Source organism: Neophocaena asiaeorientalis, unplaced genomic scaffold (assembly GCF_003031525.2).
Source record: "Neophocaena asiaeorientalis asiaeorientalis breed wild unplaced genomic scaffold, Neophocaena_asiaeorientalis_V1.1 scaffold630, whole genome shotgun sequence".
NCBI lineage: Eukaryota > Metazoa > Chordata > Mammalia > Artiodactyla > Phocoenidae > Neophocaena > Neophocaena asiaeorientalis.
This window is the reverse complement of record NW_020171813.1, coordinates 195,684-218,977: the sequence shown is the minus strand read 5'-3', so window position 1 is coordinate 218,977 and position 23,294 is coordinate 195,684. Positions and strand designations below refer to the sequence as shown.

Genomic DNA, 23,294 nt, shown 5'->3' with positions numbered 1-23,294 from the left:
CAAAAGCAAGAGTCTATTTTTACCTGTATGTATGTGAAAATCCTCCTGCCTGGCAGCTCTGTATATTATGTTAGAATGAGTCTTAAATGTCAACAGCTTTGCTGGAGCCTTTATAACCATGGCCATGTCAAGCAGACAGCTTAGGTTATTGAGTTATCATTTTTTAATCACTGGCTCCAAATAGAACTCAACCAAATCTAAGCCTCTGGTCTGTGGCCACTTCTATCCGGAAGCTATTTGGAGTTACATTTTTATGAACTATTTTCTTGGATTTTTTTTTTCGTATGCCTTAGTCTCCCCCTCCTGCCAGCATTTATCTGATTCTAGAAAATCTCCCTGTCACCTCAACTCCACAGGGAGCTTAGAATCCACCCTCCATCTCAGAGTGATTGTGTAAAGGCTTAAAATGGTTCCCGCTGCTTGACACATAATGAATGTAATGAGCATCTGTTGGCAAACTCTAAGCCCCAGTGCCTCCTTACTGGATTAATGTTGTCATTCTCCTTTCTTCCTTTTGTAAATTTTAATTGGTGTCCAGGTATCTCACGACTTCGCAATCAACTTTAATGAAGACAACCCAGAATGTGCAGGTAAATCACAACGTGAAAGGAAGTCAGTGTTTCACAGCCCTTCCCTTCGTACTTTTCCCATTTTAGTTTCTCTCTCCTGATGCAGTATGTCAGTGATGATTGTCCACAGAGGAGAAGTAGGCTCCCTGGACCCAAATAAACACACTACTCTGAAGGCCACAACAGAGCAGAGACGTAAGAGCTGGAAAAGACAGAACGCAGAAGAGGTCTTGAGCTTAGAGCAAGAATATTGATTCCAATTCTGGATTCTTCTGGCCAAAAACACCCAAAAAACAAAAAAAATTGAGGGAAGGGTCACGTGATGGGCAGTGATGAGGTACCCCTCCTTCTGCTTTCCAAGCTGTCATCAAGTATTTATTTTGCACAACTTCCTCTCTGTGAAGTAATAAGGAAAGGGGGAAGCGTGGAGATCATGTGACACTTTCATGTTGGCAAAGGATATGCCCTCAGCAACTTCAAACAAGTCACTTCATGGTTTTGTGCCAGAAAGAGCCTTCTCAAAGGTTTTGGTCTGTATTATGTTATTTCCAGCTAGAAATTCCCCAAGACATTCCACAAAATAATGATGATGACTATGATGATAAATTGTATCCTAGAATCATTTTTCCTGATTTCTAAATAATAAATAGAGCCAAGTACACCTGTTGCTATGAAAATGGTGAGACATTTTTGCAGTGGGCTGGTGGAAATGTCTGTGTCTCTCCTCCTTCCTATAGAGGAGGAAGGGGCTGAACAGGATTAATTCAGATCCTGTGGGGGTGTAGAACATCCCGCAGTTTCTTTCACATATTTGGCACTAACTGTCCAAGAACATGATATCAATATCCCCAGGTCTGCATGCAACAACCTATGAGACCAGATCTCCATTCTGCCCTTATTCCCTCTCATCATCCCTCACGCCAAGTTTATTACAGTTTGGGCTTCCCTCATCTCAAACCATTCCCTCTCTTCAACTGTAAGAATGGTTTTCCATCAAAGCAGAATGAAGGACATATCCAGTGTTAACCCATTTCACATCTTAGGATTCACCTGCCTAGTATTTTTGGAAGAGAACTCAGACTTGCTTATCTTAGGCAAAACCTCAAAAACCAAAACAGATAAAGAGCTTCTGTTCAGCATCACTTAACTTCAAAACCAGGCTATGTAATGATTTGGCACCTGTCTTTAGAATGGCAGACTTTGGGGCAGGACAAAGAGAATGAAGCATTTTCAGTCATTTTCATACACATTTTGTTGCATGCATGTGTATAAAGGCAGAACAGAGCACAACTTGCTCATCCAAGATGCCCAAACTCTGGTTGGCAGGATGTGGAGGGAAAAAAAATCACAGGAGGGGCTTTGTGGGTCTCTCTGGCTTAAAACAGGACCAGTGTGCTGTTTCAGGGTAGAAAGGGGTGCAGGCGGATGAGATGAAACAGGGGAAAAGAGAGGTAACACAGGCACAGACACAGAGAGGACCATTTGAACAAAAATCATAGATAATGGGACTGTCTCTGTGGGATCACAGTTAGAACATTCAGTGTGCAGCCAAGACTTACGCTGGGAGGAGCTACACTAGCAGGGCTGCCTCTTCTAGCAGAGCCCACCCATCATGATCTCTTGGATGGAAGCCCCCCTTAAATGAGGGGTGCCCATGGTGATGGACGTCACTCACCTGTACTACAGTCCCCAGCAGACGACTGTGACCATCATCTTGCTCATTCATCACACATTTGGGGAGCAGCTGCCATGTGCCCGACCTGCCTTGAGCTCATGAGAAAGAAAGTCACAATTCCTACCCACAAGGACTTTAACATCTGGAGAGATGGTTGTGGGTACACATCCTCACATAGGTGGCCCGGGGTGGTTATACTAGAGTCAACAGGATGGTGTGAAAATGAGAGGGATGTTAAAGCTGTGAGCATGGCCCTTAGAGCCAGACACACCTGGGTGTGAATCCTGAGTCTGCAGCAAACCTCTCTGAGCCTCAGTTTCCTACCTGTAAAATGGGTACAACGTTGGCTTCATTACAATAGGAAGATCTAATGAAATCTATTGTGTAAGGTGAGACATAAGGGAGACATTGGTGGAATTGATCGCTTTTGACTTGAACCTTTAAAGAGAATGATTTCAGACCAAAATGATTTCTCTCTGAGTTTTAAGTTGTAGGAATGCAAAATATTCCCAATACGAATCCCTTATTTTTGAAAGTGTAGAAAAAGATTTGGGAATACATAGGTTTGTAACTGACATTTTTTTAATGGGTCTAGAATATTCTCTTTGTCATAAAAAGCTTGTTTGTATTCTGTAGCAAACACAATCATTCATTAATAAATTCTTCCCAAGTCAATTTCAAAAAAAAATAAGTAAAATGAATAAAGAAAATTATTTTAGTGGGAGTGGAGGCAGAAATACCAGCCCAGATGTGGTATTTTCTTTTTTATCTTAAGAACATAGATGTGCTATTGATAAGGACTATTTGGGGGAAGTTAATGTTTCATTTGTGTGTGTGTGTGTGTGTGTGTGTTTGATTATAAATATATTTAGGGGGACTATTTAGCTATTGATCTTTGCCAATTCCACCTCAGGGATTCAAGGAGTTGTGGAAGCCTACCAGAGCTGCCTTCCCAAACTCCAGCTCTATGGCCCCACCAACATCGCTCCCATCATCCAGAAGGTCGCCAAGTCAGCATCAGAGGAGACCAACACTAAGGAGGCATCGGTAAGGAGAGGGGTGGTCTACCTGCTAATGGGCATTTACCCATCCTCACCTGGATACTGGCCATAGCACCCATCCCAATCTGACAATAAATTTGCATTTCTACCTGTGTGAGTTTGAAGAAGTGACTTAACCTTTCCCCTGTCCTCAGTCTCCTCACCTGAAAAGTAGGGATAATCATGCCTATCTCTGCTGGATTAACATGAGGCTTAGAGATGACATAACTCAAATGTCTGCAATGTTACCTGAACACAGAAGGCCTTCAACAAGGAAAGCCACTATATTCACTGGAGTGTAGGTTATCCTCATAAAACTCATACTCACCTTCAGTTCGTAGGAAGGAAGAAAGACAACTGTCCAAAACTAAGCTTGCTTTCCAGTGTACCCAGACTACAGATGGAAGTGAAGTAAAACAATGGGTTATTCTTCTGCCTGGTAGTCAAGTGAAGTAACACACAACATCACAGTGAAGGTTTATTTCAGGTCCTATTAGTGGTTTTCTTAAGAAAAATGAAAACCAAGGTTACAAGGCCAAATAGAGTTTGTTTTTTTCCCCTAATACATTAGACTTAAATATATTGCTGTAATAGCTTTTCTATGCATCATTTTTCAATACCGTCATTATGTCCTATGTCCTTTTTTAGCTGTATGGCATTTTCTCAGATTTAGCAGAATATTGCTAATGTCTGAAATTTTCTCTGTGATTTTATCCTGGGTTCCAAGACACTGAATTTGCATGAAGAATATGATATGCTGCTCCCTTACCTTCTTGTGTGAGCTCATCTGACCCCCTTGCCCTGTGCCTGTGTTCTCAGCTTCTCTTGTGTTAGGATCGGCTGGACTACACTCCCGTCTCATGGCGACCTCTGCTCTGTGCACTGCAGCACTCACCTCCCAACTATTAGGAACACTGACCTCATACTTATATTCCCTTTCTCGCCTCATCACCTATTTTTCCCTTTCTACTGAAGACTCATTCCTATTAGCAAATAAAGCATGTTACAATATCTCTTGTTTAGGTTCAAAACTCTCTCTCAACACTTCACCCTTTAGGTACTGTCCCTCATTTTACTCTCTTTTACAGCAAAATTCATTGAAAGAACTGCCCATATTCACTGCCTCCATCTCTCCTCCCATTGACCCTTCCACCTGCACCACCCAAACTTTGCTCCCCAACACCCCTGTGAAGACCATGTTTGTCAAAGTCAATAGCATCTCCATCTTGCCAAACCCACAGAGGCCTTGAAGCAAATCTGAATCCTCTCAGATGCAAGATTTAGGCATAAGGTTGGATAGGATCAGTATTTAATTTTATTTTTAACCTTTTTTTTTAATCACCAGGACTTCAAATTCAAATACTCAAATAATACCTTGCTCAGAAACCAAACACATAAAATAGATTTTAAGAAAACAGACTATTTTTTCTAAATAGGAGCTGAAGGATGAGGTCCAAACTTGTCTATACTCCTTGACTCCCTTTATCCCCAAGAGCATCCAAGGCATCCCTAGGGCTCCCCGGAGCCCGGTTTGAATCATCTCAGCCTCCCTGGGGTACCAGGACTCACAGGAGTAAAGAGAATCTGACATAGGTCTGAGTTCTGGACTAATACAAACCAGCATGAGGTTTTGGCTATTACTCACTCCTCCAGGGACAGATGGGTCTGCTCTGAAAGGACAGGTCAGGAAACAGTACTGGAAGCATCTAATCCACATCTCCCCAAATAACTCACTCCTATAGGCCAGGAACACTGATGCTTTCCCCCAGAGGTTTCCATTATCTTTTGAACAGTGTGTGGTCCAGGGCCCCTTGTTATCACTGATTGCTAAGGGTCCTAACCTTGAACCTTGTAGGCAAGTGGTGCCAGGAAGTCTGTGGCTGTAGGATTTTCTCCTCAGTTTTGTGGAACTCTTCTAGAAAGAAAAAAAATGTCCTCTCCTCATGTAAGCAGGACCTCAAGTACATTCAAAGACTATAATATTTCACCCATGAGCACTTTCCTAGCCTGACTTTGGAAGCAAATGTTACTGCGATCTTTATTGGAAATTTCCATCAGGGTTTTGATCCAACAGTCTGCAGCCTATTACCTTTAGCTAGATTAAACCTGGAAGGATCAGGTTCTAGAATCTTGACAGTCTCTTCAGACCAGAGCTTCTTAACCATTTTTGTTCCATGGACACCACTAGCAGCTGGTGAAGCCCATGGACTCCTCCTCAGAAGGGCCTTTAAACGCACAAAATAAAACATATGTTATAAAATAAACCAATTATATTGAAATGCAGTTAGCAAAATATCTTTAAATGTTACATAGAAGCATCATAAATATAGTAATTAAATTATGAGAATTTGTGGCTGGCCTAATAATTCTGTAATTTCTAAGTAGTGTTGAATGTAAATGACACGTTGAGATATTTGCAAACACTGTAAGATAACAGGAACGTATTCTGTGATTTCTATTAGTGACTCAGTCACAAGTACAGTTAAAACTAATTTTATTTGTTAATTATATTTAAAATTGAAAAAAATGATAAGTTTTAGTTAGAGGTTAGTGAAAATAAAACTTTAATTTACCCCAGCTGCACAGACTGCCTGAATTCTTTCAACTCAACAGTCCGCAAGCCTAGGTTAAGAACCCCTGCTCTAAATGAAAAGCCAGCCACATTCTGCAACCTGTTTTTCAGTGGCTTGCTAGGTAAGAATGGCTTTTACATTTTTAAATGGTTGAAAAAAATCAAAAGGAGAATAATATTTCATGACACACAGAAGTTACATGACATTCAAACTTGTGTCCATCAGTAAAGTTTTAACGGAACACAGCCATGAACATTCCTATCAAGCACTGTCTATGGCTGTTTTTATTCTAACAGGCAGAGTTATGTCATTGCCACAGACATCATTATGGCCCGCAGAGCCTAAAGTATTTATTATAGCCCCTTTACAGTTTTCTGTAAAGTTTGCCAACGTCCGCTCTAGACCACAACAACTCTAAACTTTCTTGATGTGGTCGTGTGACTGTCAGGTTGTTTGCTCCTGTGGGTATTGTAGGGGGCAGGTAGGGGAGATCCGTGCCCTGGACCATGAAGGTCGAATCAAACAGGAGTTAGGGGAGGGTGGGGAGTGGACGATGAGGGCACAGAAGTGTGATTCACTCACGAGTCCACCTGATCAGGAATCAGGATGAGTCTCCATCCAGGTGTGGCACCTGCCATGACCTCTAAGGCACACCCTGGGAAGAGTCATTTCTGGTTTCCTACACTGCTTCCCTCCAGCCCCAGGCCACCAAGCTGCCTCCTTCTGTGCCTTCTCCTTGCAACTCCCTAGCTCCTCAATCACTTCACCCAACTGTAACCTTCCTCCAAACTCCCAGGCCACCTTCTCTGTGAATGTATAAGACTTAAAAAGCATAGGTATGGATGAAAATTGACAATTCGAATGAATTTGAAAATTGATCAACTAGCACTAGGGGTGGGTAGTTAGTGGACATGGAACAGAATTAGTCATATATATATATGTATATTTGTTTGTTTGTTTGTTTTTGTCTGCATTGGGTCTTCATTGCTGTGCACGGGCTTTCTCTAGTTGCGGTGAGCGAGGGCTACTCTTCGTTGAGGTGCTCAGGCTTCTCATTGTCGTGGCTTCTCGTTGCAGAGCACAGGCTCTAGGCTTCAGTAGTTGTGGCATGTGGGCTCAGTAGTTGTGGCTGGCAGGCTCTAGAGCTCAGGCTCAGTAGTTGTGGTGCACGGGCTTAGTTGCTCTGCAGCATGTGGGATCTTCCCAGGCCAGGGCTCGTATCTGTGTCCCCTGCAATGGCAGGCAAATTCTTAACCACTGCGCCACCAGGGAAGCCCCAGAATTAGTCTTTATGTTAAACTGTATGGAAAGCATGCAGGACATGTGACTGTCTTCATCATAGTGTGAATTTCCCTTCTCTCTAATTGCATTTTTGACTGAGTTGTTTTGTTTAAAAACATTTTTTTCAGACTCACAGAGAAAAATGGGAACTCTTTAGCACTGCCAGCCTATATGCAGCTTTCTAAGTGTGAATCTCAAAAACAGATGTTTTCAACATGTGATTATTCTACCTAGCCTTTCACCTTTGAAATGTGGCAACTTGGAATGGTTTCATCATCCCACATTTATTCCCTGTAGATGTAGAACATATTGCAAAGATTACATCAGAAATTCTTTTGGGTTTGGCATGAGCAGCATCTCAGTGACCTCCTTCCCTCCCCTCTCACCTGAGAGGCTGTCATGATGCCTCTAACGACTAAGGACGGTGATGTCCTCCACTGGGCCTTCCTTCTCCAGACCCCGTAACCCTTCCCAAGCCCTTCCTGTGCTGATGAGCATGGAGCCTTCTCTCCAATCTCCATCTCAGATGAGTCACCCACCAGCCTGTCCAACCAGGACTTAGAGCAGGAAGAGTCTTCTGCCCACATCCTTGGAGAAGGGCAGCCACCTGCAGGCCACTCATTAGCCCAGGGCACACAGCCTTCAGAGGGAGAGACTGTGACCCTTGCCTTTTCTAGCAGGGCTTTAGCACAGCGCCATCCACTAGAAATACAGTGAGAGGCATGCAGAGATTTTAAATTCTCCAGTAGCCACATTTTAAAAAGTGAATAGAAGCAGGGAAATTAATTTTAATAATATATTTTATTTAACCCAGTATAACTAAAACATTATCATCTTAAGAGGTATTCATATAAAAATTATTAATAAAATATTATACATTCTTTTTTTTTTGTACTAAGTCTTCAAAATCCAGTGTGTATTTTATACTCACATCATCTCAATTTGGATGCTAAATTACCATGGAAAATACTTGATCCTTATATAGATTTTATAAGTTGATAATTGAGAAAGTGGATTCACTTATTTATAGTTGTTACAAACATACTTAAAAGATTTCCAATAACTCAATCGGGTATCCACTTTTTAAAGTTAAATTTAAATTCATTCAAATGAAATAAAATGAAAATTTCTGTTTCTCCATTGTTTTCACCACATTTCAAGGGCACCATAGTTACATGGAGCTGGTGGCTATTGTAAATATTAGGCAGCTCAGCTTTAGACTCTTGCAAATCTCCAAGCTGAAGAGGACCATATGAATGATCTAGCCCCACCCCTCATTTGAGAGATGAAGAGGCTGAGACCCAGAGGAGTTAAGAGAAAATTCCCAGCATCTCAGAGCAAGAGGCTTTGAAGCCAGCCCCCCTGACTCTTCTGCTGCTCTGTCTACACCCTGTGCTTTGTAAACATCACTAAGGTGATTATTAGAATTAACCTGCAATTACTGTGCCTGCCTTTAAGCTCCATTCATCCTAAGTCTTCAGTGTTTAGGGTTGTCAACACGGGCACTCAGGAAAAGTCAGTTGTCATTTGCTGTGGTCAGTATGCACCGGAGCCACCGGAGTGTGTAACTGGCTTTGTCCTTGTCTCTCCCACCTCTCCATCCCCATCGTCTCCTGGTGTCCCACCAATGGCAGCAATACTTCATCCTGCTGATCCTGACTGACGGGGTCATCACAGACATGGCCGACACGAGGGAGGCCATCGTCCATGCCTCCCACCTCCCCATGTCGGTCATCATCGTGGGAGTGGGCAACGCAGACTTCAGTGACATGCAGATGCTGGACGGTGACGACGGGATTCTGAGGTCGCCTAAGGGAGAGCCCGTCCTTCGCGACATCGTCCAGTTCGTGCCCTTCAGGAACTTCAAACACGTACGAATATCTCGGGGGCTTCCCCTGGGAGAGCAGAAGCCCCCCCCCCCATTTTTCCACCAGTGTTCGTAGTGAAGCAATGCCAGCTGTCCCTGCCTGGGCCGGGCCGATTCCCACCCAGGACATGTAGAGCTTGGCTTGCTGGAGAAAGAAGTATAACCTGAGTCAGTCATGCTAACTATGTGGCCAACATTTCATTGGAGCTTGGCCTCATCCACAGAATTTAGGGTCTCCAGTGTACCCAGGACTGCCATGTACAGTTGGGCAGGTTGTTCCCTGCTCAAGGTTGCCTGGCTGAAGTAGCAAAGAGCTGAAATTCGGCCTTGGTTCTCCTTGTCAAGCCATGTGCCCTGGCAGAGGTCTGTGTTTGCCTTGGCAAAGTATATTTTCAAAATGATAGAAACTTAAATCCTGTATAAATGTACAGTAAGCAGCATCAAAGATTTATTCAATTCATTAATGAGGGAAACAGCAAGATATTAAAGTTAGTTTAAAGGATGATATTAAACAGTTGTTTGTGGTCAATAGGGGAAAATGCTGGAATAAGTTTGCTAAGGCAGAATCAAAACTGGTTCATGACCCACAGGGTTTAAAAAAAAAAAAACTTTTCTGATTCATACAGTTTCCCTCTGGGATGGCCGTGGCCCTGAAGAGCCCTGCAGAGCCTCCCCCACTGTGTCACAGACAGCCCCCTGTGTTCTTTTGTTCCATGCCCCAGTGAAAGCTCCCACAAGTGTGTGGGCAGTGAGCCTGGGTGACTCACAGAGGGCAACTCTGCTACCGTAGCCCATCTTCAACTTACCCAAGGGGAGGTTTCCAAGCCCCCAAGTTGTCTGCACAGGACAAAGGTGGGGCATCCTCTTCAAGTTGGGGTGTGCTGGAGCTGAATCGCCCACAGTTGTGTTCATCATTGAAACCACTTGCTCACATGATGCCCAAGGTGGGGGGAGGGTGTTCTTCTAGACTGTGATGTCCCGCCCCGTCTTGTCAGCTTGACAGAAGTACCACAGGACTGACCACCACCCACAGCGTTGCCTGAGTGAAGAGGGGTCCAAGAGCTTCTCCAAACCACCCTCTCCCCGCCCCCTACAGACACACACACACACACACACACACACATGCCACAGGGCCATGCACTGTTGCAGCCTCCACCCCACCCCTGCTCTCCCTCACACACCCGCAGAGTGCCTGCTGTGTGCTAGCACTGGCACCACAGTGAGAGGAGGAGCCATGGGGCCCAGCCTCCAGGAATTTACTGGAAAACTGCCTGGTTGGGACACAGGTATCCGCAGAAAACTTACACCAAGCGATCTGTGGACAATTGAGGTGGGCCACCCTGTGGCTACAAAACTTCAGAGAAGCGGCTGGAGCTGGGACATAAGGAGGACAGACCTTGTGGAGTGGGCAGGGAGGTGAGGGACACCCACAACAAGGAAGTGCCTGATCAGGGCGAGGAAGGGGGCACACTCACTGCCCCGCTGCTCCAGGCTCCCAGCTCCCTGTGGTCAACTAGAGCAGAGTACCAGGAGTTTAGCACCAGCCTTAGCTTACTGAATTTCAAATTAGATTCTGAGAACCATTTCATTATCCAAACTAATCTATTCTGAATTCAATAAACCATAAATAAAACTCAAGGTGAGGCACGGATATCATTTCATATAGCCAGGAACCCATGAATCACCTCTCTTTTTCTGCTCTGCATGGTAACTCAGAGCTTCGGACAGGGCAGAGGCTCTGAGCTGTGTGGCTTGGGGCAAGTTACTTAACCCCTCTGTGTCACAGACTTTCATCTGTAAAACGGGGCAAATAACACACACATTGGAAGATTAGAGGTGGGGCTTATATAACGCTCAGCACAGCGCCTGGGGCCTGTAGGTAGTTAATAAATGTGACTTTTATTACTGTTCTTGCCAGCTACTTTCATATTTTTTCTGCCTTATCCCAAGTTAATGGACCTCCAGGCCCTCTCTGCTCCCCAGAACCACCAGCACAGATATGCAAAGGGCGGGAGTATCATTGGGAACTGTGCTGTCCAACACAGTAGCAAAGAGCCACAAGTTGTTATTTAAATTTAAATTCATTAAAATTAAATTTAAAAATCAGTTTTTAGTCACACTAACTACATTGCAAGGGCTCAGTGACAGCACGTGTCTGGTGACTACCACATTGGACAGTGTAACTACAGAATACTTTTATCATCTGAGCAAGTTCTGCTTGACATACTGTTCAGGAATATTTTTGTCTTCAAATAACAGCAAATCCATCTCACAGTGGATTACATGAGTGGTTCTTAACCAAGGATGATTTTTCTCCCCAGGGCACATTTGGCAATGTCTGGAGACATTTTTGATGGCTACTTACATCCAGTGGGTAAAGGCCAGGGATGCTAGTAAGCATCCTATGATGCAGAGGGCAGTCCCCACACAAAGAATTATCAAATATATCCAATATATCAAAATAGCAATAGTGCCAAAATTGAGAAACCCTGGATTATATAAGTACAAATATACTTTTCTCGTGTAGCTAGATGTTAGGGGCTGGTGGCTGCTGACATTAGTTTTTTTCAATGATTCAATAGTGTCAGGACCAGCACTTAAGAGATTCTTTTTGTTATTCCCTCACAATGATAAAATGGTTGCCATAGCTCTAGGAATCATATTCTAGTTCAAGGAAAAAAGGACGAAGAAAGAGAAACAGAGCCAGTGATGTCTGTTAAAGAGCTCCAAGAAACACCCCCCAGGAAACTACCACTTGGGTCTCAAACAATGAAATTGGATCACATGGCCATCCCTAGATGCCAGGGAGACTGGGAAGTCAAGTCTTTATCTTTCTAAACTTTGTGTGAGCAATGACCAGAGAGAAAAGGGAGGAAATGACTATTGTGTCTTCCCCAGTGTAAAAGTGGGCCATGATCTAACACATGACCCTGAGCAGTTATTTATAAAATAAAAGAGCATTCATGGATACCAATGTCCAACATACTATGGCACCTTCAAAATGTGAGCAGTCGCTTTAGAAACACTCCTCACTGTGTTTTCAGATTGTTTTTAAGGTACGTGTCTCTTACATTTTGAGCCTCCTAAAAACTCTGAGATAGAATGAATTCCTGTTCTTTCCTTTCTTGTCTCAGAATATCGGGGCTTAGCAAAGTTGAATGGCTGAGTGACAAGCCACATAGGAAGGAAAGAGCTAGAAACCTGGTCATCTGGCATTTAGTCCAGCCCCCTGTCCTTCAGGACTTTTCCAGAGGGACCTCAAACGTTTCTCTCTGCTTCACATTTTCAACCTCTTCAGTAATTGCTAACAATGAGGTTCAGGCAATCTTATTTGCCCAGTGGCTGGGGAGTTAGTAGTGAGTGCCAGGGTCAGAGGTCAGGCCCAGCTCTGCATGAGTCCAGAGTCCATGCAGAATATCAACCTCTACCTTTCTCTGCCCCAAGGCCTGCAGTGAGTCCATAATGCTGATATAAGAAAGGCTACATAAATTAGCACAGTATTCAAGACTCTCCATCACCTGGCCACAAGCTCATTTTCCAACTGAATGCCCCACCAATCCTGCATCCCCAACACACACACACACACACACACACACACACACACACACACACACACGCACTTCCTTTAGAGCCCCATCAGATGACTCACTGTCCCTAGAATGATCAAATGCCAATCCTCTCCTTCTCCCTGTTTTAAAATATACCCAATGTAAATGCCATCTCTTCTTGGAAGCCTGCTGTGATTTCCTCCAAGATGCCTTAGTCTTGGCTTTTTGTGCTCTGGTCACACAGTGTCTGTGACTCCCTAGAGCAGTGCTTCTCAAATTTCAATATGCACAGGAATCACCTAGGCATCAAGTTAAAATGCAGATTCTGATTCATTAGCTCTGGGATGGGTCTAAGATTATACATTTCTAACAAGCTCCCATTGATGTGATCTGCTGGTCTGTGGGATGTTTCATGTTCTGCCTCATAGGAGGGTTAATTTCGGCCCCACCACGCTCCCCTCACATGACTGTAACTTCCTAATGGCAAGAATCATAGACCCTATAAACGCTCGCATAGTGCCTGGAACATAAATAGGTGTATGGATTTGAATGTAAATCAGACACAAAACTACAAGGCAATTCTTTCTGCCATCCAGTGTTCACCCATCCTCAGATGTGAATAGTTTTATATTTTGAGACAGACATGAAAAAATGTAATTATGAAATTAAAGGTTCATTTTCCAACAATCTGACAACTCTTGCTTGGAGTAGATGCTGACAGGTACAGAATGAATGATGAATGAGTGAATGAATGGGACCAGCTGCTTAGAGCAGGACTCAAGTCTTTTAGGCTGATTTGGGTCAGATTCCCTTGGCCAGGCACCAAAGTCACTGTGATTTCTTCTTCCCTGCAGGCATCTCCAGCTGCCCTGGCAAAGAGCGTGTTGGCTGAAGTCCCAAACCAAGTCGTGGACTATTACAATGGCAAAGGGATTAAGCCAAAATGTTCATCAGAAATGTATGACTCTTCCCGGACACTGGCTCCATGAAGTCTACATACTTTTACAGAGTCCTTGAATACTATTCCTGCTGATACTTAATACTTCTATTACCCTGTACTTAAAAAGACACAAAGGTACACATATAAAAATAGCACGTTTTGGTGATTTTTAACTAACAATTTTTTTTGCATGTGTAGCCCTGAGGCCTGGATCTGCTAAGCCCTTGTATTGTTAAAGACTTTTTACAAAGAAACACAGATAATTATAACTTACTCTTTACATTACAGCATGTCGCCTTGATATAAAATGTTATCTGTATCTGTTTTTTATACAGGTTTGTTGAAATTTTGCTAAATTTCTTATTATCTTTACACTGTAAAGCATTTTGAAACATTTATTGAACGTTGATAGCCAAAACATATTTGGTTTTATCTGCTACAGGATGAGAGACTTTTTAAAATGGCAGATGCATGGACTGTATTTTGCATGTTTAAAATAAAAAAAAAAAAACATGCTGTTTTTGCAGTTGTCATCCATAATTCCTCCCTGCTGAGAATGGTCCCTCCACTGAAAAAGGGGCTTATCCACCTAGAGGTGGTCTTCCTGAAGTGGGTCTGGGGCACCCAATCCAGCACCTCTCAGACTTCCCTGTGTATACAAATCACCAGAGAATCTTGTTTAAATTTGACCGTGATGCAATAGGTGTGCATGGGCCCAAGATCCTAGAGCTCTGAGTCCCAGATGATGCCAGTTCATGCCCCATGTTTATGTCACTCCCTAGGAATGACCTCAAAGTGTCTTCAATAGACCCATGACAGTGGAAACTTGTCCACAGCAAATAGCCATGTATTTTATGAATAAATTTGGTACTTAATGGAATTTTTTCTAAGACTTATAGTCTTGTTTCTCTTTTCAAGGCAATTTCTGAACAGTGTTCATGTAAGTGACTTGGCCTCAGGTTAGGAATAGCTCTTTCACAGTCCCATAGAAACATGAGGATCATGGTTTTTAACAGACAAGGAATTAAAATACTTAGACCCTGTTCGCCAGAAATAGCTGGAGGTTGTTTCTAGCCCAAAACAAGGACATGAGCTTCAATGTCTATGTGCCAGGAACATAGTAAGCAATATGTGTAATGAATAGATAACTATTCAATAGATAGATGCTTAATGAATAAATGGAATACTGCTCAAATAAGTGAATGCGTGAAAGAACAAATGAATGGACTTGTTAATGTGCTTCATGATCAACATCAAATCCACTGTAGATTTTTAAAAATTTTTTAACATTTTTATTGAAGTATAGTTGATTTACAATGTTGTGGTAGTTTTAGGTGTACAGCAAAGTGTTTGAGTTATATATATATATATACATATCCTTTTTCATGTGCTTTTCCATTATGGTTTATTACAGGAAATTGAATATACTCCCCTGTGCTGTACAGTAGGTACTTGTTGGTTATCTATTTTATTTTTAAAATGCCATTGGTAGTTTGATAGGGATTGCATTGAATCTATAGATTGCTTTGGGTAGTAGAGTCATTTTCACAATGTTGATTCTTCCAATCCAAGAACATGGTTATTTTATATATAATAGTGTGTATCTGTTAATCCCAACCTCCTAATTTATTCCTCCATGCCACCTTTTCCCTTTGGTGACCAGAAGTTTGTTTTCTATGTCTGTGAGTCTATTTGCATTTTGTAAATAAGTTCATTTGTATCATATTTTAGATTCCACATATAAGCGATATCATATGATATTTCTCTTTGTCTGGCTTACTTTACTTAGTATGTTAATCTCTAGGTCCATCTGTGTTGCTGAAAATGGCATTATTTCATTCCTTTCTATGGCTGAGTAATATTCCATTGTGTATATATGTACCACATCTTCTTTATCCATTCATCTGTTGATGGACACTTAGGTTGCTTCCATGATTTGGCTATCATACATAGTGCTGCAATGAAATTGGTGTGTATGTATCTTTTAATGGTTTTAATGGTTTTCTCTGGATATATGCCCAGGAGTGGGATTGTTGGATCATATGGTAATTCTATTTGTAGTTTATTGAGGAACCTCCACACTGTTCTCCATAGTGGCTGCACCAATTTCCATTCCCACCAACAGTGTAGGAGGGTTCATCTTTTCTCCACATCCTCTCCAGCATTTATTGTTTGTAGACTTTTTGATGATGGCCATTCTGACCAGAATGAGGTGATACCTCATTGTAGTTTTGATTTGCATTTCTCTAATGATTAGTGATGTTGTGCATTTTTTCATGTGCCTGTTGGCGATCTTCGTGTCTTCCTTGGAGAAATGTCTATTTAGGTCTCCTGCTAAATCCACTGTAGATTTAACAGGTGTGGATTGAGTGGCTGTGGCTGTCAATCAAAATGAGACACCATGTCATTCTCAAATATCTGTTGGGATCCACTACATTCATGCCAGGATGCCTGGGGTCTGGGAGATAGGGTGCTAAGGACAGAGTCCAGGTTTTCTGTCAGAACCTTAAGGCAGCCGACTTCCATTTTCATGGCCAGACTCAAGCCCAGCTCAAAAGACTAATAAAAATAATAACTAACAGTCATTGTACCAGCCACTGTTCTAAGTGCTTGTCACAGGCTACCTCATTTAATTCTCCCAACAGCCCCAGAAAGTAGATAGTATTATGTCTCATTTTTCAGATAAGGAACTTAAACACACAGAGTTTGGGTGACTAACCCAAGGTCATACAGCTATCAAAAGACATAGCCAGGATTTGAACCAGATACTCTAGCTCTTGAGCACAAACTCATTTTATAATTCCCATTACAGCTACCCTCCTGGCACCTTACCCATCTACTTGCCATATTCAGCAGCAGATTATTAAGATATTTGAGGGAATGAGCCTTAAAATATGGCCTTTGCCTCCATTTCAGAAATATCTGTCGCATCTGGTGATCTCATCTTCTTTTCGTGGGCTTTTGGCATCTCGTGATGTATAACATCCCGCTGGGAGCAGTGGAAGAGTCTCGAGACACACCTAGGTCTTCCCAGCTTCTTGCTACCAAGGAGACCACGTAGATGAGACATTTCAAACACAGATGCTTCCAGGAGCCGAGACACCATATGAACAACTGAGGAGGAACAGGTTTAAAGGGAGGGATATAAAGAAAGGGGTGTGGTGAGGATGGAGGAAAACTGGAAGGTAAGTCTGCAGAGGAGGGCTGTTCCACCCAGCTCCAGGGGCCAGGCAGGACCATGGCCCCAGTGCAACCAGACCGTTCAGTTTTTCAAGACCATTGAAAAATGTGATATTTCACATAAAACCTGCCAATTTTTAAATAGAAAAAACTCATTCAAAACGATTCAACAATCGTTTTAAACACTAAAAGGGCTAAAGTGTCTGCATCAAATGAAAAATACCTCTGGGTTCCCATTGGCACTGGACTGCAAATTCGGAACCACTGAGTTATATGCATGTGTGGCCTGCCCTCCAACAGGCCTCAGTAGATAATTCCTGAGGACCCCAAAGAGAGTTTATTTCTGTGGTTTACATCTATTGATATTTGCTGTATTTTAAATTGAAACTGAAACTATATTTATTAATTCATTTATGTCAAATTATATATTAACATAAGAATATTTTTAGAAAAACCTATATACCAAAAAAAAGTCAGTGAGACAAGCTGCATTGTGCCTTGCTTAACAAAAGCCAGCTGGATTCTTATATCTGCTTCTGCATTCAACCTGTTGTGAAATGATGTCTTGGTTGAAGTACAATGAAGAAAATCTAGTCTTACGTGGTTATGTAGTTGGTAAGGGGAGGAATATTTTTAAGACAATTGTGCTAATTCTTTTTACCACAACAAAATTCAACCAGTGGTAGTTTCTTGAAGGTTAGTTGCAATTTGGAATATGGAAGCATATCAATAAATGCTTCCTGGCATTTTCCATAGTTCCTTTACCCATGCATGATTCTGCAACATCATGCATTGGTCATTCAGAAATGACCCACTCAGTTATTCACATGTGCCAAATACTTCCACAGTTTACAGCATAAATAAAATCACATTCTTCTGCTGTATAATATCACAGCTGATCTCATCAGACAGTCTAAGTATTGAGAATCTGTCAAATTCCAGTGGCAGACTCAGGTTTTCCAAAATTCTATTCTTTGCTAGAAAGCTCAAATGCTATCATTGGAAACATGTACTGTCAGTTGTTTTTCTTGAAGTGGCAGGCTCACTTCATTCATTTTCGAGAAAATATCTCCCGAATACCCATGTGTGAATAACTCCAATTTCTGTATCAGCCTTTTGTTGAGTATAAATGGTGTTCCATGTGGGGAAAGGGCACATGTGCTTTTCTTCGAGGTAGAGGGGCTTTCTGGTGCTTTGATTTGATCACCCAGCATATGAAAAAGACATGGGCTCAATGGTCGAGATTTAATAAAACTAATAATTTTTCTGCTCCTTAAGACCATCCTTAAGAGAAACTGCATGTTCTTTCCTGCAAGGTTGTGCTGGTGAAAATAGAATGACCACTGGTAAAGCGATGCCACCTTGATGTGAGCCAAGACACGAGCAGTTTTCCCCACTGATGCTTTTGCACTATTGGTGCAAATGTCGACAACGTGAAAAAGGCAAATAACATCTTAGTGTTATTGTAAAACAATGTTTTCACCTCACAGGCTTCCTGAAAGGGTCTCAGGGACCTTCGGGAACCACACTTTGAGAACTGCTTGCTCTAGACCTCCTGACAAGAGGTCTATTGTTTGTTTCGCTATTTCTCCGTAATAAATTACCACAAGCTCCGTGGCTTAAAACAGCACACATTTATTACTGCACAGTTCCCTGAAGTCAGAAGTCTAGGGAGACTCAGCTGGGTCCTCTCAGCCTCATAAAACTGAAATCAAGATGTCATCGGGACTGCATTCCTTGCGGAATGCCCTGGGAAAGAATCTGCTTCCCAGCTCCTTCAGGCTGAGGTCCTGTTTCCTCATTGGCTGTCAGCTGGGAGGTTGGGTGGGAGTGGTCTTTACTCCTAGAGGCCTCCATATGGCTTTCCATATGGCCCCTCCAGCACTGGTGGGTCAAGCACCTCTCAGACATTGACTCTCCCTTACTTCTTCTGCAGCATCTCTCTGACTCCAGCAAGAGAAAGTTCTCTGCCTTCAAGGTTCATGTGATCACATTGAACCACCCAGGTGATCCAGGACTTACTATCCAAAGATCTGTAACCTTAATGATATCTGCAACATCCCTAATGTCATGGAATATAGCATGTTTATAGCTTCCAGGGATTAGGGCTTGGACATGTTTGAGTGGCCATTCTGCCTACCCAGAGGGAATGCAGGATATTGCCAGGTGATTCTAAAAGGAAACATGGAGTGTTCAAGAAATGTAAAAAGGGCTTCCCTGGTGGCGCAGTGGTTGAGAGTCCGCCTGCCGATGCAGGGGACACGGGTTCATGCCCCAGTCCAGGAGGATCCCACATGCCGCGGAGCGGCTGGGCCCGTGAGCCATGGCCACTGAGGCTGTGCGTCCGGAGCCTGTGCTCCGCAACGGGAGAGACCACAACAATGAGAGGCCTATGTACCGCAAAAAAAAAAAAAGAAAGAAAGAAAGAAATATAAAAAGGTTGCCCACGGAGACAGAAGGAGAATACAGACAAGGCCAAGGAGTGATGGTAAAAATACCTGCTGATTCCAAATCGCTGCCCAGGAGAGCATCCTCTAAATCTGTTTGAATACCTTGTTTCTTCAGTCTTTCCAGCACTTGCTAAATACCAACCTGCACTAAGCTTGGGGGTGGGGATGAGGATGTAGTGGGGAGTTAGGAGTGAAGGAAGCAGAGGATACATGGTCTCTGCATCCAGAGGAGCTCCCAGTCCAGAGCTGCTCTCTGATTCTAGGACTTTGGAATCCTGTTAGACATACCGTGCATGCCTTAACATTAAGACACACAAGATATAAGGACTTTCTCATGAAGATGCTCTTAAATATTGAAAGAAGAGTGGTGCAGGGAAAGAGGTGGGGACACGTGAGAAGAAACAGCAAGCCTGCCAACTATTCTCATCCTCCTCCTCCTCCCTGCCCCCTACATGAGACTGACCTTCAAATCAGTCCAGAAAAAATTCTACTTTCTCAATACATCTAGACACTCTGCCCTCCTACTGAGCACAGTTCAGTGGAAATACCTAGTATTTTCCAGCCAGAACAACCTGGATACAAATCCAGTCTTTGCTATTTCAGAGTTGTATGATATCCCTGATCCTCAACTTTCCCATCTGTGGAATGGGGAGAATAATTTCCACTTTGACAGGTTTCCTTGAGGATGTGAGATAATGTGTGTAACCCTGTCTAGAGTTGCAGGTTGGGTTTCCCAAGAAGCAAACTCTAAGACTGAGATTATTGTGCAGGTAGATTATTAAGAGAACATTATTAAGGGAATATTCTTGGGATTATGAGCTGTGGAAAGAGAGGGAAGGAAGTATTACTGGGCAGAGGAGATGTTGGGTTGCAACATAGTCCTTCCAAGTTACCCCGAGTTGGGGCAGGTGGCCATGCCTTTATACCCCCTCATAGACCAGCCAGTGATGTAAGCTGCCTCAAGAAGAGGGGTGACTACTGGGCATATACCCTGAGAAAACCATAATTCAGAAAGAGTCATGTACCAAAATATTCATTGCAGCTCTATTTACAATAGCCAGGAGATGGAAGCAACCTAAGTGTCCATCATGGGATGAATGGATAAAGAAGATGTGGCACATATATACAATGGAATATTGCTCAGCTATAAAAAGAAATGAAATTGAGTTATTTGTAGTGAGGTGGATGGACCTAGAGTCTGTCATACAGAGTGAAGTAAGTCAGAAAGAGAAAAATAAATACCGTATGCTAACACATATATATGGAATCTAAGGGAAAAAAAAAGGTCATGAAGAACCTAGGGGTAAGACGGGAATAAAGACAAAGACCTACTAGAGAATGGGCTTGAGGATATGGGGAGGGGGAAGGGTAAGCTGTGACAAAGTGAGAGAGTGGCATGGACATATATACACTACCAAATGCAAAATAGCTAGTGGGAAGCAGCTGCATAGCACAGGGAGATCAGCTTGGTGCTTTGTGACCACCTAGAGGGGTGGGATAGGGAGGGTGGGAGGGAGGGAGATGCAAGAGGGAAGAGATATGGGAACATATGTATATGTATAACTGATTCACTTTGTTATAAAGCAGAAACTTAACACACCACTGTAAAGCAATTATACTCCAATGAAGATGTTAAAAAAAAAAAGAGGGGTGGTTTGGAGTGAATAAGTCCTTCAGTCCTGAAGGAGAGATCTGGGTTTCACAGCACAACATCCATGCCACCTGGCATATGACAAGTACTTAACACATTGTAACACTTTCTATTATAATTGTCAGCATCATTTTTATCCTTCTTTTTATAGCCACTGCCCTGACTTAGTTTAAGTCTTCATCATCTCTTGTCTGGGATATGAAAGAGCATCCTAACTGGTTTTCCTAATCTACATTGTCTTCCTCAGATCTGTTCTCCATACCGTTGCCAGAGTGATGGTTATAATCTAAGCCTCTCACTGCCCTGCCTAAAATCCACCAGTGGCTCCCCACAAACTTCAGAATAAAAAAACGTCACTTTAAAGTGACCTTGAACATAACATATACCTGACTTTCCCATCTGATCCTTGCCCACTTTCACCGCCCCCCTTGGCCACCCCACTGCTATTTGACAACCTCTTCACACTGCATTTGTTGAAGCTTCCCCCAACCCACCTCTTCACTCTGTTGGTTTCTGCTTATCTTTGAGGTCTCAGCTCAGGCAACAACTGCTCTCAGAAGCGCCCCCACCCCCAACCAAGACATGGCCAAGTATTGGTATTCCTCTTATCATTTCCCTTTTCATCTGTGCATACTTATGTCAGAAGTCCCTCCAGCTAGGACCTGAGTTTCTCCCAGAAAGCTGAGTCCTCTGGTCTTATTGTACAGATACAATATCAGAGCATGCAGGTGCCCTTCTGGTCAATGACAGACCTCTCCATAGTCTTCTGAGAAATGCAGCTGCCACACACAAATCAGATTCTGGTGCATTAACTTCCATTCCACCACAAGTCACCGTTTAACACAAAGATTTCCAGACCAACAGGATGAAGTACAACAAACTTATAAGAGAATGTGACCAGTATCTTAAGGTTGATGTGATACAATTACATAATCCAGATGTTTCCAAAACTTCTCCTGCCTTTCATTAAAAACACCAACAGAATAGAGGAATGAAAATGTTTGGGAACTAGAAATAGAGGTTCACAACACTGTTAATGTATGAACTGTCATTGAATTGCTCACTTCAAAATGACTAATTTTATCTTATGCATGTTATCTTACATGAGTTTCACCTCAATTTTAGAAAAAAAAAAAACAATACATACCCCAGCTTATTTGATGAGCAGACAGTCCAGTCATTCACCAGGTTTCCTGCTGGACCCACCCTCACTTCTCACCTTGGATGTGGCTCCAGGTTCTTCTGCTAATCACCCTCCTTCCACATTAGCACATTTCTGGGCTGCTGCATCTTCTCTCAATCATACTCCACCCCACCTCTCCCCACCCATCACCACCACCACCACGGACACAGTCCCCATGCTTAATTCCCCAAAGTACAGCCAAGAACACACAGCAGCGCTCAACAAAGCTTTCCTGAATGTTTGAACTGAACAAAGAACATTTTTAATGTGATGGAGATGCATTTAAAAGGGGATGCCGTATTTGCTCTAAGAACTTGTGGATTATAAGATGCACCATTCATCTCATAACTCCTAAGAGAAAAAAAACACCATAAAATATTTACAAGAATTTCACATTTGCCAATAAAGCACATATTTATCCCCCAAATCCCACTCTTCTTTCTTCTTTAGAGTCAAAATACATTTAAGCCTTCTTCATGTTGTGACTTTAAACGTGTTTCTACCATTTACACATAAGCAGAGCATCACAAATAAATGTTGGGATTTGTAACTGTTTGGGACCTTGACCTTTTGGGATTTTTAGGGCAGATAATATAATTCTGACGTTTACCCAAGAACACTGAGGTTTTGTATGTGTTTCCAATTTGATGAAACTTACAGTGGTTTCTAATTTTAAAAGCCCATTGTGGATTCACAAAGGAACACCAGTCAGCCATTCCATTCCTGCCTGTTTCTGTGGCTCCTGAGAACATAAAAGGGCCCTAAAACTGCAGCCTTGCTAATGGAACAAAGAATACTTTTCTCCAGAACGTAAACACAGCTTCAAGTTCAGGCATTATGAATCATTTCTCTAGTCTTGCCCAGAAACTTCTGAAAGAAAAATAAAATAGATTCAAACATACATTGGTTTCTTATAGTATGGAGTGCCCTGTTCTTTTATACATCTATGTACATATATGCACATATATTCATTAGCTTTCACTTTGTAAAATTGAAGACAGAGCTGAAGGTTGGCAGGGTTCCCTCTAAGGTGAACAGACAGGATTTCCCTCATTATTGCCCCATCCTGATGGCCAGGTGAGATTTCTAAGAAAGGAATTTCTTTCACAGGTGATTAAAAGGCATGGTGTATTTCAAAAGAAAGATCTTTTCTTCCCTCTTGCATATTGAATGATTTTTCTAAATGACATAAAATGCTAAGGAGTACCTCCTGCATTCATTAACAATCCACAGGTAAATCGTTGGCAACAAGCTGGGATCCACTGGGACCACAATCCCTGCATTATGGAAAGCAATCAGAGCACCAAATGTCAAACCCAGGTGGACTGGAGTGTGGG

The 23,294-nt window shown here is 42.5% G+C and overlaps 1 protein-coding gene across 1 annotated transcript in view; it reads left to right on the top strand.

Moving 5' to 3' along the window:
* The window catches only part of CPNE4 (copine 4), a 407,444-nt gene extending 393,543 nt beyond the window's left edge, over positions 1-13,901 (top strand). Inside the window, exons 12-15 of the mRNA XM_024734696.1 lie at positions 539-590; positions 3,158-3,291; positions 8,773-9,009; positions 13,408-13,901. Of these exons, the coding sequence (XP_024590464.1) occupies positions 539-590; positions 3,158-3,291; positions 8,773-9,009; positions 13,408-13,542 (558 nt within the window). The 3' untranslated portion in view covers positions 13,543-13,901. The remainder of the gene's footprint in view (positions 1-538; positions 591-3,157; positions 3,292-8,772; positions 9,010-13,407) is intronic.
* The last annotated feature ends 9,393 nt before the right edge of the window (positions 13,902-23,294 follow it).